Raw genomic sequence first — 12,487 nt, 5'->3', positions numbered from 1 at the left:
AATTCAATTATTACAGCAACAGATTTTTTCAATTACATCATACGTCTAATTCATTATCAGTTACGCAATTACAGTTATGATTGACCTTAACGCTGATCGTGACGTTGAGATAACAATGTACCGTCTGTCTGTTATTGTTCTGCTCACTGACGACTGTCTGTCTGTCTGTCTGTCTCTGTTTCTATATTTTAGAACCAACACGAAGCCAAAACAGGAATCTTTTGAATTCATGCCCCAACAAGGCCCTCCCCCACAGCCCCCCACACAGCCCGGCTCTGCTCAGGTGAGCTCACACACACCTCCTCTCCTGTCTCCACATCGCTACTCCAGCATCAAACCTGCGTCCCCGCCGAGTCATTCCAGGACTCCAGCCAACGCGCCGGCTCTAAGGGCAACTCAAGTTCACTTGTATTTATTTATCACCCGTTGGCATTATCTCAGGCTGCACATTAAGAAAAGCTTGTTTGTTTTCAGAGGAGTCCATCATGTTCACGGCTGAATTAATGTGCTGCTGTGGAGATTCCGCTCACAGATAGCATTGATCTTTGAGCAGAGGAGATTAGGACTCTGTCTGTCTGTCTGTCTGTCTGTCTGTCTGTCTGTCTGTCTCTGTCTGTCTGTCCTTGTGCTGTCCACAGTGTCTGCGTCTCAGTTTCTTACCCAAACCTTCAATTATTCAGCGTTCTTCCACTTGAACACGTCCACGCCTGGACGCACAAACACACACAGACACGCACAAACACACACAGACACGCACACACTGGCAGACACACGCACACGTCGCACACGCTTCTGAAATCTTACTCTTCAAAGTGACTTTGATCCAAATGCGTCTCTCTCCGTCCTTCTTTTAATGGCTACTTGTGGTTCGTGTCCATCAGGACTCTGAATTCTACTCGGTCGACCTCGAGCGTGACAGCAAAGGGTTTGGCTTCAGTCTGCGAGGAGGCCGAGAGTACAACATGGACCTGTACGTGCTGAGGCTGGCTGAGGACGGAGCGGCTGTACGGAATGGAAAGATGAGGGTACGGAAAGTTTACACTCTTTTTTTTTTTTTTTATTTACATCTGTAAGAATTCCCAAACCACAAAGCTGTTCATTCATGTAATTTGTTTTAAAAATACTGAATAGTCTGAAGGGCTACCAGTTAGAAAAGCACTTCTCAAATACTAAATGTTTAACGATTTCACTTTAATTAGAAGTTAAAATAATAAGAAAGGTTACCAGTGACTTAAAGGCACATTGTGGAACTTTTGGCCACTAGGGGCGCTAGACTGGTAACTTTCACGTCAAGCGCCCCCAGTGGCCACAAGCGCAGCAGCAATGTTGCAAAAATCAACAAACATTCAGTGGGGCCAGCCTCCTTTGTCTTTTGATTGTGTATGCAGACAGTAGTTGACCCGTAACTTAAGGATACGGATTGGCTCTAAGGGCTGGGCTCGCGCCACGGCGACAGTCTACGGGCTGAAGGAGCAGCCGCCACCGCCGCCCTCCTCTCCTCGCAGCGGACCCGCCTTGCAGCGTTGGTGACGGGGAGAAGAGTGGTGGTGGCGGCTGCTCCTCTAGCCCATAGACTGTTTTATCCAAGATACTGCCGACCACACTTTGTCTAACCACACATTCTCCTTTATCCTGGGTGTATTTATCCCACTTATGTGCAACACCCCCTTGGTGTGTTAGTGTTGGTGACCCCTGATCTAGGCTCCAATTTTCTGTGATTGCGAAAAATGGAAGGAAAAAACAAAATTCAAGTTCTGAAACGGAAAAAGCAATTCACTCATTTTTTTTGTCTTTATTTCAATTCTGGCCCTGAAATAATAATAATATTAATAATAATAATATGAATTGTATTTGTAGAGCGCTTTTAATCAAAGTACTGTACATCAATCACTGTACATCAAATAAAAAATCCATTAAACAAAAACAATAACAATATGAATTACATACATGAAAACATTAATTTTAGGATGTAACAGTGTACAAATGGGTTTTTAGCTTTGTCTTAAAAACATCAACATTCATCACGAACCAGCACTGTTGGCTCCGCCCCTCCGATAAAAACTAGCCCCCTTTGACTCTGCAAGCAATGTATAGTAGGTAACTAGCATCGCATTGATTGTTCTTTGGAGACTGGGTGTGTCTTAACTGCTCCTGGAGCCCCTCCCATAATCAATGAATTTTTGGTAATTTTAAGCCAAACCTGAAGGTTTAGTTACTCTTTAACATTTATAGCAGTTACAGTTACAGTTACAACTTACTCTATCTAATAATGTGAAGCAAAGAAAAATGGAACGCTAAAAGTAACATTAGAAATGTTATAGAATATTTTTGCATCTAAAAGACGATGAAGATGAATCATCCAGTGTTTTCTCTAAGTTTACAACGTTGGGGGAGTATGGGGTGTGCTTTGTATGTTGTTAGCCCTGCCTCTGTTTGTTTGTGGTACAGAACACCATGTTGCATGAAATGAGATGTTCTTGTGTATTATGAGATGAGAAAATGAAAGGGGCAGCATCAGGGCTGTTGTAGATGAAATATAGATCATTGAGAGTGTTGTGAACAGTGCCTGTTCAAAAGCAGTTTGTGGTGGATATGCAGCTCGTTCTCAGTGAGCTTCGTTCTGTCCTTTCTGTAACCCACCATGTAGTTTCAGGTTTTTATGTTTCAAAATCCCCTGAAGAATTCAAATGCACTGGTGAGAAACGGGGCCTTGTTTTTGTAATAAAATGCACAGGGGATTCTCCTGAACGAAAATCTCTGCTTCAGACACGGTGATGAGGACAAGTACAGAGGTCTGTATCTGTTGGGACATAAACTGTAGGAGGAAGCAGTTTCAGCTTGTGATTTGTTACAAGACTCCTCACTTTGCAGCTTACAGAGATCGATCACTTTAACCGCATGTGTTTATCGCTCCCTCCCATTTCTCTCACTGCAAACTGTGCTTATAACAGTGGCCTCAGTGAGGATCGGCTGCTCATATTCAAACACTGCAGAGTCATCAAGCTTAGCTGCCGACAGCCAATGGGCGTTTAGGGAATGACTTTCACAGTAAATAATTGAAAGGGGATTTTATTAGTGCCACTGTTTCAGTCATGGAGCAACATTAATAACCACACAAAGGCACAGCCTACTGTACTGTTGGGCTGTGTTTGCATTGCATTGCTGCTGGGTGAAGGCTGTGGAGAGATTTTCATATTTGTGTATTAATATGCAACAGTTAGGGAGGGTGCATGCATACATGACTACATTAGGACCTCCATATATGAATAGAGCCATTTGTGTTTGCACACCATATTAAAGGAGTTATTAATAGCAGTGGCTCCATGAGGCTGGAAAAGGTGATAGCAGGAAATTCATACGCTGCCTGAAAAATGATCAGTGGATGAAAAAGATCAAGAAAAAAACATAAAAACGTCGATTCACACCCTTTAATGGAAACTAGTAACATAGTTTACGTCGATCAGTAACTAGTAAAACCTGAAAGCATTACTAGTACTACTAATAACACAAAATTGTCCAATAGTAGATGATTTTGTTTTAAGATCTACTAGTTCACAAAAACTAGTGGTGCTAGTAAAGCCAAAAGATTCACTAGTTGTACAAGTAGACCTGATGCCAATGAAGTAGGAGGGATTGTTACCAAATCCAGCTCCCTGATTGGCTGTAACATTTTAAGCAAGCTTAAATTTGCTGTCTCCTCCCCCCCACACTTTTTTCTTTAGCAGATAATGCTTACTATTGACACATTTGCTTCACCAGTAAAGTGTACTTACACACTAGTAAACCAAATCTAGTAGCGCTTAGGGAGGGGTACCTTTCACATTTGAACTAATACTAATATCTGTGAATCGGTATCAGTACTCAACTGTTCCATTTATTTGTACTTTTGTGTGGTAATGAATGGTAAATAATAAAATCTCAAAATGTTCCAGCCAAACCATATTTATTTCTCTAAAAATAACAAACTTTAGCAAATATTTCAAACCAACATCCAAATGTTTCCTCAACATGAAAACCCTCAATGTTTATGTAGTGTTTTTTTTTAATAATGCCCAAATAAAAAACAGCTTTATGTATTTGTGCAGCATTTGTGCACATTGGTGAAAATGAAATTATTTATAGCTTAGCGCAAGGTCTGCTTCCCCAGTCTACCGGCTCTGAAAGCAGAGTTAGCATCTGCTGTCAACGTCTCTCGGTTACCACTTTTTGACCAAAAGAGCCAAATTTTTGTTCGATGCTTGTGCCAGGGCTTAGTTGGTTCTAATCCTGTTTATCATAAAAATTGTGTGTGCCGAGGAGCTTGTACAGTTTATTCGGTGAAAGGGGGGTTTGATGAAAGAGCGGAGCGAGGAACTCCCTTATATTTTCACTTTAATGCCAGACGTTTCTGTCCATTTCAGCGGGTTGGTGGACACAGAAGTGTGTGTGTGCGAGGGGTTGAATGACTACATAATTTTGAAGCTCGACTTTATGTGCAGACTAGTTGAGTTGACGTCGACTAGTCGATGACGTCACCAAGACCCGAAGCTGAGCCGAGTGCCGATGTTGTGCCAAAATCTGTGACCAGATAAAATCTGTGGCGACAGTTCCAACCCCTGCGGCTTCTCTGCGGACATTTACTCCCCCTTAAACACGTTTATCATTCTTCTCCAGTCTGCATTTACTTCACCCACCAGAGCGTCATGTTTAAGGGGGAGTAAATAACTCCTCTTCTCTACCGCTGAGAGGTGCAGATTTTTTCGGGTCACAGGGGGAGTAAATGTCACTGGGGTTGGAATTGTCGCCACGTCCGGTCACATATTTTTTTCGGGTCACAGATTTTGGCACAACAGCGGTCTTTCCCCGCTAACGGAGCCTTCGTCCTGCGCTGCTGATGTTTTCCAGATCTGCTTAATACACAAACATGTTCCCACTACAGCTAACATTAGCATGTGTAGTAGCCGTAGTATCTGCCTACCAGCTGCAGTTTGAGGAGAAACGCTTGATGTTGTGCTGCCTTGCCGTGCAGGGGTACTAGAACCCTCGTTTGCTGTTTTGCGCCACCATCTTGGGCCAAAATCAGGTACTGCGACTAATCAACGTCACGTCGACAGAGTCGCGAGACAACACTAAAGTCGACTAGTCTGTTCAACCCCAAGTGTGTGTACGCACTACACCTCTGTTGTACACTTGTGACCAGGGACTTTAAGCAACAGCGCTGTTTGCGTTGGTTATCTAACCGGAAAAGATATCTAAAAAAAAAAATGCTGATATTTTCATAGTTCAGTAAATAAAATGAAGAATTCCTTCCTCTTCCCTTCCTCCCCAATTTCCTATCCATCAATCTTCCTACTTTTTTTTCTTCTGCCTACCATTTCTTTGTCTTCTTCATTTATACTCTGTATTTATATCTCTTTTGAATGTTAACCCTTTGAACCCGACTGTGTTTCTTTTTCCATACCTTTCTGTCTGCCTCTTACCTTCCCTTTTTACTTCAACTAATCTATTTCCTTTCCTTTCCTTGTCTTTTTCTTGACCTTATTTACTAACCTTTTCTTTTTCATCACTTCTTTTTCTTTCCTATTCAATTCTTTGTCATCTTTGTTCATTTTCTCATCCTCATTTCTCTTTCGTACCCGTTTCCTATTTCTCTCTTTCCCTCTATTCTCTTCTCTCCACCACTGCCACCTTCCTCTCTCCCTCTCATTCATTACACCCCCCTGTTTTTCTTTCTTACCTCAGGTTGGTGATGAAATCCTGGAGATCAACGGCGAGAGCACCAAAGGCATGAAGCACGCGCGAGCCATCGAGCTCATCAAGAACGGCGGTCGACGCGCCCACCTGGTGCTCAAAAGGGGTGATGGCTCTGTGCCCGAGTATGGTGGGTCAATCTATGAAAACATTCCCTTCTCCCCCATCTTCACCCCCTGAGCCAAAGGGGTCTGAGCATGCCTGGTGAAATGGTGGCGGGTTGGAGTAGAACTGTAAAAGAACCAGATTTGCCATCCCAAAGGAACCTTCACCCATTCCTGGAACAAGCCTGCCAGGAAAGGGGGAGGGGCCGGGGAGGGGGTGGTGGTCCAGCTTTGGGTCTTGGTGGTGGAGGTCACTACATGGCTTTGGGGTTTCAGAACCTTACCCCCTCCCTCCTGCTTCCACCTGCTCTCAGTTTCCATGTCATCTTGCTGTCACTCATCATCTGAGCAAAAGCACTGGGACTTTACACAAAGGTGGAGGGTTTGATTCCAGTGTTACCTGTGAAAAACAAACTGTTTACAGGGTTTGACAGATTCAGAGTCATGGCATTTTCTGCTTTTTGTGGCTAAGAAGTGGCACTAGTGACTCGGGCTCCTCAGTGAACTTAAATGTAGTGTTAAGAAGTGGGGAAGACTTGATCGCTTGCATCCATGATAACAATAGGACCTCTCACATGGTTAAGATGTGACACAAACATATTTATGGTATTTATTGAAGGTGAATGTAAGCTACTGAACTCTTTAAAGGTTTCATGTGAAAACTTTATCCAGAAATAAAGGAAGTCTAAGGCTTTTTTTTTTGCCACATTGAAAAGAAAATCTCACAATAGTGTGCTCGACAAGCCACGCCCACTGTACCCCACTGTAAATGTCATGGAAAAGCTGTGAAGAGAGGAACTGTACCCATCCTCATTCAAACAGAAGTCCTTCCAATTCTGAGTGTTTTTTGTACAGTGACAAGAAAGGAAATTTTTACAAGTATTTTTCGTTCAGTGTACAAAGCCATGAATCAAAGCCACATATTAATGGATAAAAAGTCTATTGCTGCATGAACTTGTCAAAAGTGTAAATTCAACCCTTCCTTTTATTGTCTATTTTCCATAATATTTATGGAGCATTTCTCGTAACCAGTTTTTGATTGATGATTTTTGAGTCGTTTTTTTTCTTTTTATTTGAGTGGAAATGCATTTTGCCTGTCTTAAAAAACCAACAATCATCATTGTAACTTTTCTTTGCGCTATGAATGTGCAGTCTTATCCCACACTGATATATGACATCACATGAACTTGTGTATTTTGGATCATCTTTTGTACTTTTTAAGTTGGCACAGCCTTTGACACCCTCTTGTCAGTATTACTTTTCACACAGGCGAATCCCAGAGTCTGGAGATTTCAATCGATCAGCTCTAGACTTTGTTTGCGTGTTCGCATATACAGTAGGCCCAAACAAAGCAGACTTTTCAGGAAAACGTACCCTCGAGCTCTAGGATTCGCCTGCGTGAACACGCCCTAAAACTGCTCCACTTGCTGTTTGGGGTGAACCAGTATCACTTCTCTTTCAGGTTTATTTTTATGGGGGGGCGGGGGTGGGTTGTTGCATTCTTTGCTGCTTTTATGTCCATTAGTCTCAACGTGTCTGAGTGTTCGGGGTGATCTTGTGCGTCTGTATGAGTGAGTTTGCACAATTGTTTCCATGAGCTTTTTCTGTATTTGATGGTTTCCACTGAAGGATTTTGGGCAATTTCCTGGACTGTCTCTTTATCTGAATGACTCAATGATCAAATAAACACTTTTTTCATTTAAGAATCAACACAGACAATACATTTCTCTTTTTTCCCCCCTCAACTTGCAATCTAAACTCTTGTGCTCTTCTCTTTTTTTGTGTGTATCTTTCTTTCTCCCTGTATTATGCTGGGCTCTTGTCTTCCTTCAGGGATGGTTGCTCCCCTTCTCACTGCATGTATGAGAAATGACAAGATGGGGGAGACCTCTGTCCTCCCAAATCAGACCACGGTTTGTAACTGTCCTCCCTCGTCACTCGACTGCCGCGCCTCTCTCGTCAGTCTTTCTCCATTCTGACTGTGTGTGCTGTGGCTCCCACTCACCCATGCCCGTGCTTTAATCCATGCATAGACATTCATTCACTCAAATTCATCCTTAGTGTCACCGCTACCAATCTCATAGCTCAAAATGCACTTATGATTTGAATTAGCTTAACCTCCTTGCAACAAGTCTGAAGCTAATGCCTTTGAATAGTTTTCTTTTAGGTTACAGTTGGCATCTGCATACTTTCCCAGGAGACAGAACTGCTTTCTGTTCTTCTTTAAGTAAAAAAATAATAACCTTTTGTTTTCAAAGCTCCAAATAGCTAAGATAGTTACGATATTAAAGCTTATTTAGTAATGTTTGCTACTAGCATGTAGTATTAGCTGCGTCGTCTTTGGACAATTGTTCTCCACTGGGGTTTCCAAGCTTGAAATATCTATTTACAGTTACAGTTATAAACTTGTAACTACCAGCCTGTTCTAGCTGCAATGTCTTAGCAGTTTGCGAAAGATAATTCGCAAAGTTTGTCACTAGAATGTAGTATTATTTGCGTTGTCTTAACACAAATATTCTCCCCTGGAGTTCCCAAGCTCTAGCTAGCTAAGATAGTTACAGTATTAAAGTTTGTAACTACCAACGTGTTCTAGCTGTAATGTCTTAGCAGTTAGCTAAAGATAATTAGCAAAGTTTGTTACTAGCATGTAGTGTTAGCTGTGTCATCTACCAGTTTGCTACGTAATTTAGCTAAGCTTGTTACTAGCATATTTGGTAGTATGAGCTGCATTTTTTTTGCACAATTACCAGTATTTTCCACTTGGGTTGGGTTTCCAACAACTGTCGTGAGAAAATGTAAAGTTAATGTGGTTTCGTTTTGGTTTTGATGCCGTTCCATAGACACCGCTTGTGTGTAACCCTGTTGAATTTATTGTATTTCACAGCCTAAAAACAAAAACCAAGTTCTCTGTCTCGTAAAAGTACATTAAGGCTTTCCAAGACACTAGATTTATCTTTGACAAGTTGGCTAGTGATTTGCCACAGCTAATTAAATGAAACATGACTTCATTTAAAATTTGCACACACCAACACTTAATACAAGTATTTGTTCTAAATGTCTAAAATTGTGTTTTGACAAGGCAAAATGAGTTTCACTGAGGTAGAAGGATGTTTGAGATATCTGTAATTCTAACTCTGAGAAGGAATATTTAGGTGATACATGTCAAAACTGCTTATTGGAACTGAACTTTTTACTAAGAATATAACATTGTTCATGCATGTAGGTAGAGGCACTAAACACTTAGTTGTGTTGATCATTTTTTCTTTTTTTATGCAGTGGGTTGCACTCTTTCCAAAGGTAAACCAAATTCAAAAATCCAAAAAGGCTAATTACTGGTCTGTACGGACCCGCCTTGGGTGAGTTGCTGTTCGATCAGGCCCACAATTAGAGAGTCATTTAAATGTAAAGGTAATAATGGGATGGAACAGTAAATCTATAGTATATATAGGAGTTAGTCATTTTTGTATCTGTACCTTGAGTACGTGATTTACAAAGAATTAAAGACCAGCATGAAAGAGCATGGCTAACAGATACAATAAGGCAGGCTCATCAATCAGTTACGTGTTTACACTGACCATGACAAGCTTCCAGTCCCGCCACATGGTGAAGTCTCATTCTTCTCCAAAGACGACTCCTTGTAGACCCAGTAACAGGTTTGTTTGTTGTACGTAACCCATCTTTTTGAGCATTGGCTGCTTCATAACTGTGTCACTGCTGTATATTCTGTTGTGTTTACTCTAACAATTGCCTATTTTGTCTAACAACTAGCTGTCTTCGCAAGCATTAACATGCGAATGGCTTTTATTGGAGAATGTGCTCAGCTTCTCTTCTGAGTGATTTAGCATGAGTAAATGTTGAAAGCATGAAGGATTTGTTTCAGATGCTAGTTTGATCCTCCTGCCCTCGTCTGTATTTCACATTGTGTTGCAGACGGCATCACCGATGGCAACCCAGCCGCAGGGTTACAAAACGCTGAGGAAGTGAGCCTTCTGCCTCAAACCAACGCACCATCCGAGGCCAGCTTCCCACCAGAACCCCAAGAAGCATCACGGAGCAAGAAGGACCCTCACCGTCACTCTAATGGCACTGGCAGACACCACCATTCCAAACACCGCCGCCATTCTCCCACCAAGCATAGAGGGAGAAGGTCGCATGGACACAGGTTGTACAAAAAGAAAGATTCCTCCGGCCACCACCACCATTCCAGCGGGCACCATCGTAGCCGCCATCGTTCTCCTGACAAGGGCCACAGTCGGTCACGTAGTGCGGAAAATACCCTGGATAGCAAGCACAGTGGTCACTACCGTGGACGCTCTCCTGACAGGCACCGTCATCACCGCTCCCCCTCTCCTCACCGCCGCCACCGCTCACCATATCGCTCTCCTTATCGACGCCATTCTCCTCACCGATCACCACATCGCCACAGGTCTCCCTACCATCATTCTCGGCACCGCTCGCCCAGACGTCACACGCACTCATCAGACCCCTATTACCGGTACGGCTCTCCAGAGAGACTGAACCGCAATAATGAAAAGCCCACAGCTGATGAGGCTGCATTGAAGGAGCCTCATGTTTCTACTGAACCCAGATTCCCTCTTGAGAACGGCATCCTTCGTGAACCTCAAACCCTGGAGCGCCAGAACAAGGAGGTAACACTTCCACCATTGCGCAGAGATGACCGTCTATATGAAGATGACAGCCTGCTAATGAGAGCCTCCTCAATGGATCGAGCTTACAGGGGTAACAGCCTGCTGAGGGATTTAGCATCTGGAGGCCAGAGAGATGCCTTCAGAGATGCCACCCTTCCTCGAGAACGTGCCCCTGAACTGGAATCAGCCTACAAAAAGTACAGCTCGCTGCTAAGAGGGCGATCTCCAGAAAGGAACAACCATCATGGACACCACTTCAGCCGTAGTAATACACCTGAACCCCCCGTGTACCGAGCCCGGAGCCTGGGGCGAGACATCTCCCCAATCAGGAGCCCAAGAAGAGCCGACTCTGAGGATGAAGAAGATGACGATTACTTTGTGGCTGCTAAAGTAAAAGAGTACTACAGCACGCTCAAGTCCAACACCCACCGCTCGACCAAGCCCACGCTGCCTGAGCCCAAGCATTACAAGGAGAATCCCAAAGACCTGAGCATTTGATTGGACAACTCTCAGCCAATCACAGACACCGCCAACCTCAAGAACTGACTCCAATGGACGCTAGATTCAACAACACACACACAATATCTAAAAATGAAGAGTTGCTAATAAAGCGTTGATTCGAAGTTGACTTACATATTTTGGAAGCTGAATGTTCTTTTTTTATTTGTGTGTTTCCTGTTTTTTGTTAAAGCATTCTACATTTACAGTAACACTGACCTTTTTCCAGAAAATATAAAACCACAAAAAATAATGATGTGCCTAACAGTTCCATTAACAAGCAACACTTTGGGTTTCATTTGATAAGTGGTTGGGCAATTTGTGCCTCACTGTCAAATGATGAAATGTATGTACTTTTTACACTGAGAACCCATGTGGAACCGTGCACCGGGTCCACCATTACTGGTGTTCACAATGATGCTGTGCATGTCTTTACCAGTTTAAATGTTTCTTTGTCAGTCCTCTCTCTCTCTTTTCTCTCTCTCTGTCTCTCTCTCCTCTGTCTTCTTCCAGTGCCACTGTTTTTTAGACATTTGACCTGACAATAGCACAAGCCTGCATTTGTTTGTATATTTTTGACAGTTTGCAGTATGTGTACATTCAGAGGTATTGATTTTAAAAGGGACATGAAGGGACAATTAAAAACCTAAACTATGATGACGACGATGAAGTTAAAATAAAATAATATATTCATCAAACGAACAAGCGAGTGGTTGTTTGGCTCTGCCTCCTTAATGAGTGTTAACTTCAGATCATGTGTTCTCTTTACTCTGTAGCTCGACAAACAAGGGTAAGTGAACTGTCGAGATGTGAAGTAAGATACAGTATATAAATAGTTTGAAACGTTAACAGCCAACGTTCTGTGACATCATCAAAGACAATTTATCGTGGTGCGTCATTGTGCACAGCAGCGCAGAGATTAGAGGCATAAAGGTGTGTAGTTAAATCGTTGTACTCAGCTCCAGCTCATGTTGGGCGACTCAATTGCACAGTCCGAATGTGCGCAGCTCACAATTCATCTTCTCACACTATACGGACCAACACTGACGTGACCTGACTGCTCACACTGTATGTCCGTACACGACACGTTGGGATCTGAAGCTTCACCATTAAAACAGAAGAAGAAGAAGAACCCGGAATTGGAGAGACACTCACGAATCTAAACAAAAAGAGCTTTAAAAAAGAAAAGATGGCGATGCGATGGACCTGGAACTGTCTGGACAGTATGGTCTGTCTATTCTAAAGCGGTCCTACGGTGTTCGCGCATGCACAGTGAGAGAGTTTGAGGTAAGCCGTTCCATGGCACTGCGTCATCAGTGCGATACCCTCACTAGGAGCGACCAGTATTTCAAACATGTTTGATTTTGTTACGACCATATGATTGTTGATCGGGAGCTGGTCGTGAGGTGTTAATCGCTTTGCGTGACCTCATGTATACTACACAATGCACAACACAAGATTTAGCCCGATCCCAAAAAGAGACGCAAGTGAAAAATCGGCTCAAAA

The 12,487-nt window shown here is 42.8% G+C and overlaps 1 protein-coding gene across 10 annotated transcripts in view; it reads left to right on the top strand.

Annotated features, from left to right (window-relative positions):
* The window catches only part of magi1b (membrane associated guanylate kinase, WW and PDZ domain containing 1b), a 222,070-nt gene extending 210,861 nt beyond the window's left edge, over positions 1–11,209 (top strand). For 8 of the 10 annotated variants that reach the window (XM_028447813.1, XM_028447808.1, XM_028447811.1 and 5 more), the window contains 4 exons: positions 193–283; positions 882–1,025; positions 5,722–5,860; positions 9,765–11,209. In XM_028447813.1, the coding sequence (XP_028303614.1) occupies positions 193–283; positions 882–1,025; positions 5,722–5,860; positions 9,765–10,981 (1,591 nt within the window). In that variant the 3' untranslated portion in view covers positions 10,982–11,209. Of the gene's footprint in view, positions 1–192; positions 284–881; positions 1,026–5,721; positions 5,861–7,667; positions 7,748–9,764 lie in introns of all 10 variants that reach the window. The other 2 variants (XM_028447815.1, XM_028447814.1) reach the window with 1 other exon arrangement.
* Positions 11,210–12,487: the final 1,278 nt, after the last annotated feature.

Source organism: Gouania willdenowi, chromosome 5, assembly GCF_900634775.1.
Source record: "Gouania willdenowi chromosome 5, fGouWil2.1, whole genome shotgun sequence".
NCBI classification, from domain to species: Eukaryota; Metazoa; Chordata; class Actinopteri; order Blenniiformes; family Gobiesocidae; genus Gouania; species Gouania willdenowi.
The sequence above is the reverse complement of the archived record's forward strand: the minus strand, read 5'-3'. Positions and strand labels throughout refer to the sequence as shown.